The sequence below is a fragment of the Papio anubis genome, chromosome 10 (genome assembly GCF_008728515.1).
Source record: "Papio anubis isolate 15944 chromosome 10, Panubis1.0, whole genome shotgun sequence".
NCBI lineage: Eukaryota > Metazoa > Chordata > Mammalia > Primates > Cercopithecidae > Papio > Papio anubis.
Window position 1 is genome coordinate 102,445,751 of NC_044985.1, and position 6,387 is coordinate 102,452,137.

The 6,387-nt window shown below is 47.6% G+C and overlaps 1 protein-coding gene across 7 annotated transcripts in view; it reads left to right on the forward strand.

The window, feature by feature from the left end:
• Window positions 1-5,961, forward strand: part of PLCD4 (phospholipase C delta 4) — a 30,263-nt gene extending 24,302 nt beyond the window's left edge. For 6 of the 7 annotated variants that reach the window (XM_021924007.2, XM_021924011.2, XM_021924006.2 and 3 more), the window contains 8 exons: window positions 919-1,110; window positions 2,187-2,282; window positions 2,406-2,562; window positions 2,917-3,033; window positions 3,272-3,444; window positions 4,575-4,710; window positions 5,023-5,172; window positions 5,252-5,961. In XM_021924007.2, coding sequence (XP_021779699.2) covers window positions 919-1,110; window positions 2,187-2,282; window positions 2,406-2,562; window positions 2,917-3,033; window positions 3,272-3,444; window positions 4,575-4,710; window positions 5,023-5,172; window positions 5,252-5,358 — 1,128 coding nt within the window. In that variant the 3' untranslated portion in view covers window positions 5,359-5,961. The remainder of the gene's footprint in view (window positions 1-918; window positions 1,111-2,186; window positions 2,283-2,405; window positions 2,563-2,916; window positions 3,034-3,271; window positions 3,445-4,574; window positions 4,711-5,022; window positions 5,173-5,251) is intronic. The other variant, XM_009183079.4, reaches the window with a different exon arrangement.
• The last annotated feature ends 426 nt before the right edge of the window (window positions 5,962-6,387 follow it).

Genomic DNA, 6,387 nt, shown 5'->3' on the forward strand with positions numbered 1-6,387 from the left:
CAATGGTGTGACCTCAGCTCACTGCAACCTCCGCCTCCTGGCTTCAAGTGATTCTCCTGCCTCAGCCTCCTGAGTAGCTGGGATTACAGGCGTGCACCACCACACCTGGCTAATTTTTGTATTTTAGTAGAGATGAGGGTTCACTATGTTAGCCAGGCTGGTCTCGACTTCCTGACCTCACGTGATCTACTCTCCTCAGCCTCACAAATTACAGGCCTGAGCTACTGCACCTGGCCCTGAGTTTTCAAGTCATGTTTCTAAAGGCTTTCCCACAGTAAGATTATTCAGGCCAGGTGCAGTGGCTCACGCCTCTAATCCCAGCACTTTGGGAGGCCGAGGCAGGTGGATCATGAAGTCAGGTGTTCGAGTCCAGCCTGGCCAACATAGTGAAAACCCATCTTTACTAAAAATACAAAAAGTTAGCTGGGCATGGTGGTGGGCGCCTGTAATCCCAGCTACTCGGGAGACTGAGGCAGGAGAATCGCTTGAACGTGGGAGGTGGAGGTTGCAGTGAGCTGAGATTGTGCCACTGCACTCCAGCCCGGGCGACAGTGCGAGACTCCGTCAAAAAAAAAAAAAAAAGAAAAAAAAGATTATTAAAAAAGATTCCCTATTTTCTTATGGTATTCTTATGTTCTTTATATTGACATGTAAATCTGTAATCTATAAGGAGTATTTACTGTGTCAAATGTGTGGCAGGAGGCCACATATATTATTTTCCATATAGATAGAGATATTAAAAGTTTGCTTAACAATATGGGAATTCCAATTGTATGTATCAAGCAGCTGATCTCTTCCCTCAGGAACTTCCGACCACTCACTCACTTCCTCTGCCTTTGAGAACAATGAGGCTGGCATGATTCCCAGGAGTACCCGAGAGCAGACAAGTAGACAGGCCCCTTCATTTTTGTCCCCTAGGAGCTTCGGAGGAAGATCCTGGTGAAGGGGAAGAAGTTAACACTTGAGGAAGACCTGGAATATGAGGAAGAGGAAGTAGAGCCTGGGCTGGAGGGTGAGCATGAGTCAGAATTGGCGCTGGAGTCCCAGTTTGAGACTGAGTCTGAGCCTGAGCCCCAGGAGCAGAACCTTCAGATTAAGGACAAAAAGAAGGTAAGCCAGGAGTGGTCTTTCTGCTTTGGTATTTAGTCAACTTGCACAAGCTGAGGGCCTGTTCGTGAAGACTGGAGCCGTGCAAGGTGCAGGGCCAAGGACCAATGACCCTTCCTCCCAATGAAGGAGATTTAAGAATGCATATATGGCATCAACATATATTATATACTGCCCTATATAGGTATGTTGCAGTGGCTTTCCAACTTCTTTGGGCCACACAATATTTAATTTTTTTTATTAATGAAATCTTATACAAAATAGATAAATGCAGAACCATCCTAGTTGAAGCACCCATTTGGGTTTCTCCTGGGTGCCCTAGTGACTCTTAAGACATTTTTGTACTTCTTGGTTTTCTTAAAGGCCAGCTTGAAAACCAGTGATGAGGGGATGTGTGTGTCTGTATGTGTAACATTATTATATTGGGTAAGTAGGGGTTACTGGAATGATTGCTGTGACCTCAACCAAAGTGGGCACAGAGAAAGCTTCTTGGAAAGGGTTTTAGGAAGGACCAGCAGTAGCCAGAGCAGGAAAGAGAGCGCTTTGAGGTGGGGAGGCTGAAGGCTCTGAGAAGGCTATGCTACAGTGGTCCATCTCCCTGTGGGGAAGGGAGGCACAGGGAGAAGGGATGCCATTGGTGGGGCCTCCAAAATCCTGGTTTGAAGTCTGCCTTTCTCTCTCTTGTGCATTTGTGTGGCTCACTCAGCCGACTGACTCCTAGCTTATCCTGTGCTTTCTGGGGCTGTGGTGTCTAACCTGCTGCCATGTCCAGGCATGGAAATGGGAATTCAGGAGACAAATCCAAAGATATAACTCTGGGACTCTCACATCCTTCCAGGTGTGACTTCCATGACCATTTGCATACCTTGACATATCTGTCTGGATTCATGTACATTTTGACCAAAGATTATTGTTCCTTTGTTTTAAATGAGAGGGAGGGAGGATAATGCCTGTTTAAAAATAATAATAAATTTAAAACCTCTTACCCAGGATGTAACATAGAGCAAACACAAGCCCAGAGGCCAACACTGATCCCAGCAGTACATGCAGACCGCCTTTATTCCCATTCCCACCCCCAGGTTGTGACGTGTCCGCTGTTTTGTCCGTCTATCTGTTGTCAGATTGTGGCCCAGGCTCCTATTTCCAAGCCTGGGTCCCTTCTCTTGTCCCAGCAGGTGAGGCAGGAGGGAGAATACACTGGGGAGGCAGTGGGCAGAGGTTTAGGTTGGATGACCATTAGCTTCTTCTCTCTCAGACTGCTGAGGGTTCAATTCCATCTTCTTTTCCACCTTTTCCAGAAATCCAAGACCATCTTGTGTCCAGCCCTCTCTTCCCTGGTTATCTACTTGAAGTCTGTCTCATTCCGCAGCTTCACACATTCAAAGAAGCACTACCACTTCTATGAGATATCATCTTTCTCTGAAACCAAGGCCAAGCGCCTCATCAAGGAGGCTGGTCAGGACCAAAATGGAGGGATGGGGAGGGAAGTGGGATGGATAGGTTCAGGCCCGAAGGACTGGCAGGTAAGTCCCAAGAAAAAAGACAAGGTATCTAAGGAGGGATGAAGGAGTTCAGAAACTCCTCAGAACAGGCATGGGTAGAGGAGTTATGAATAGTGGCTCAAGGGTCTAGGGGCAGGAAAGCTGGGGAAGATGGTCTGGATGGAACAGAATAGAGAGGCATAGTGAAACTTTCTGGAGCCAGCTTCAGATGCTGGAGAGAAGGGTGAAGGGTAGGCAGGGTCCTTGGGACTAGGGAAGTGGGAGATTCCACCCCACTTTCCATCTCCCTCTCTATACCCTTTTACAGGCAATGAGTTTGTGCAGCACAATACTTGGCAGTTAAGCCGTGTGTATCCCAGCGGCCTGAGGACAGACTCTTCCAACTACAACCCCCAGGAACTCTGGAATGCAGGCTGCCAGATGGGTGAGGCGGCAGCAGGAACTGGGAAGAGGGAGTGGAGGAGCAGCAGGTGGGAAATAAGTTCTCTAGTGACAGTAGGGTTGGGGAATGCTCAAGAAAATCACTAGGCTGAGAAGTGCTATCAGTGGAGGTATTACCAGCAGGTACCGTGCACCCAATACCTATCTTCTTAACTCCCTGAAAGAGGGGCTGGAAGGCCTCCGTGGTGAATCTTGCTCTTCTTTTCTCCTGGGGCCCTCAGTGGCCATGAATATGCAGACTGCAGGGCTTGAAATGGACATCTGTGATGGGCATTTCCGCCAGAATGGTGGCTGTGGCTATGTGCTGAAGCCAGACTTCCTGCGTGATAACCAAAGTTCCTTCCACCCCGAGAGACCCATCAGCCCTTTCAAGGCCCAGACTCTCTTAATCCAGGTACAATGGAAATAAGCTGTTGGGAAGAAACTGAGATAACTGGGATAGAAGTGAGGGAAGAGGTGGCTAGGCCTGACAGGAATATTAACTGTCTAGTTTTAGCTTTTGGAGCCAGCTGCCTAGCTTCAAACCACAACTTCCTAATTGGGTAATGCTGGGCAAGTTCCTTAGCCTCTCCATACCTCAGTCTGCTCACCTGCAAAATGGGGGTAACACTACCACCTGCCTGACAGGGTTATAAGGAGTATAGCTGTTAATATGAAGTTCTTACAACTCCTGGTACACAGGAAGTGCTATAAAAGAGGCTGATTGGGAGCAACAGCTTACACCTGTAATCTCAGCGGTTTGGAGGCCAAGGCAGGAGGATTGCTTGAGCCCAGGAGTTTGAGACCAGCCTGGACAACAGTGAGACCCCCATCTCTAGAAAAAATTTAAAAATTAGCCTGGCACATGACTATAGTCCTGGCTACTTAGGAGACTAAGCCTGGAGGGTCACTTGAGCCCAGGAGTTAAGAGGTTGTAGTGAGTGATGACCGTAGCCCCACTGCATTCCAGCTTGGGCGACAGTCTCATCGTGTCTCTTTGAAAAAAAAAAAAAAAAAAAAGAGGCTGCTGTCATTAGCATGCCTACTTTCAAACTGTTGAATTTCTACCTGGATCCATTTTATTTTATTTATTTATTTTTTCTTCTGAGACAGAGTCTTGCTCTGCTGCCTAGGCCGGAGTGCAGTGGCATGATCTTGGCTGACTGCAACCTCCACCTCCTCGGTTCAAGTGATTCTCCCATCTGAGCCTTCCGAGTAGTTGGGACTACAGGCGCCTGCCACCATGCCTTGCTTATTTTTGTATTTTTAGCAGAGATAGGGTTTCACCATGTTGCCCAGGCTGGTCTCCTGATTTCAAGTGATCCACCCACCTTGGCCTCCCGAAGTGTTAGGATTACAGGTGTGAGCCACTGCACCCGGCCCTTGGATGCATTGTAAATTGCAGATAGAATACTAGAAGAAAATATATTACCCATGGAGGATGTTCTGCAAACCAAAAAGCTTCTCCTCCCCTGGGATTGGGAGTAGGGTCAGGTGGGGCTGGGCTGAGCAGGAACTCGTGAGATTCCAGAGCCCTCGTTACAGGTGATCAGTGGTCAGCAACTCCCCAAACTCAACAAGACCAAAGAGGGGTCCATTGTGGATCCACTGGTGAAAGTGCAGATCTTTGGTGTCCGTCTAGACACAGCACGGCAGGAGACCAACTATGTGGAGAACAATGGTGAGAAACTGGCAGTGCTGGGGAAGTAGGGGTAGGAGCATGATTAGTTTTCCTTCTAGTCTGCCTTCCATTAAGTATAGTCTCTGTTATTGCATGTCCCTACATGGGAGGCAGTGTGGAACAGTACAAAGAATCCTAGCTCTTTACTTCAAAGCTCCAGTGACCTGGGCAAATTACTTGCTTACTCTGAGCCTTCTTCCTCACCTATAAAATGCTGATTGCCATCTAGATTAAATGAGAATACAAGAAAAGCAACCCAGTCAAGAAGACTGTCATAATGTCTTCTTCATTTCCTTCTATCCACCAACTCAGGTTTTAATCCATACTGGGGGCAGACACTGTGTTTCCGGGTGCTGGTGCCTGAACTTGCCATGCTGCGTTTTGTGGTAATGGATTATGACTGGAAATCCCGAAATGACTTTATTGGTCAGTACACCCTGCCTTGGAGCTGCATGCAACAAGGTGAGCCAGCCCCCTTTGACCCCTGGCCAATACCCCAGCTCTGACTGTCTTCTTAATGCTGTCCTCCTGCCCCTTCCAGGTTACCGCCACATTCACCTGCTGTCCAAAGATGGCATCAGCCTCTGCCCAGCTTCCATCTTTGTGTATATCTGCATTCGGGAAGGTCTGGAGGGGGATGAGTCCTGAGGTGGGCACTTCACGGGAAGGGTTGCTGTGCTGGCTTTAGATGGTGCGAAACACCTGGAAGGACGCTCTAGAGAACAAATGGAAGTGGTGAAAACCAAGCTTTGGATTGTGCATTCCTAGGCACAAAATTACCTCATCCTTCCTAACAAGCAAATCTGGGACCTGATTTTCCACCGTTTTTCTCTTTTCTTTCCTTCCCTTGTTTTCATAAGCCTTTGGTATCTTTCCTGCCCTTTCCCTTTGTGTACTGTATACTGGAGTTCCCTTCTTCCTCTTGCTGTAGGCTCAATCCCATACCAACATCTATGACTAATCTTTCCCATCAACTCTGTGTGAGGGCAGATTGCAATTAGAAATTCAGAGGGGCTTGGAACAGAGAAACCAAAGAAGCATCATCCCCTCCACTCCCAACTTCCTCAAAGCCCAAAGCCAAGGGAAGGATAAATCAAGGCTCAAGGCTTCCCTGGCCAAGATTAGGGAGAGACTTGACCCCAGGACTGTACGACTCTCAAGAGAACACTGCACAGCACTCACAGTCCCCACTGGACTGCTTCCTCCTTAGCCCCACTGGTATAAATACATCTCTCTCCAATTTGGCTTCGATATGGTCTGTCATTGTTGGGCAAGGAGGGGAGGTACAAGGGTTGTGGGGACATCTGGGTAGTCAGGTGAGAGAAGGAAAAGGTAGACAAAGAAGTTCCCAGGAGACCTCCTGCATGTGCTACATAGGAAGGACACAGAGTATGGCTTTTAAGAATCAGGGCAAAAGAAGACAAAAGATTATGTGGTCCCAGCCTTCCTGAAGATTCTGGCTGGAACCATCCTGGTTTATGTCTGTTGTCCCAGCATAATTATTAATAGTACCCTCTTTAAGTTTTCCCAGTGTGTCCCAGTTTAGATGATCAATTATATAGTAAGGCACTACAGAATTATACTGTGAAGCAGTTATAGAATTCTGAATTGGAGATTTTCTTCTCTAGTCATCTGCCTTTCCATAGTATCCTTGTGCTTTAACACCTTACTGCAGGT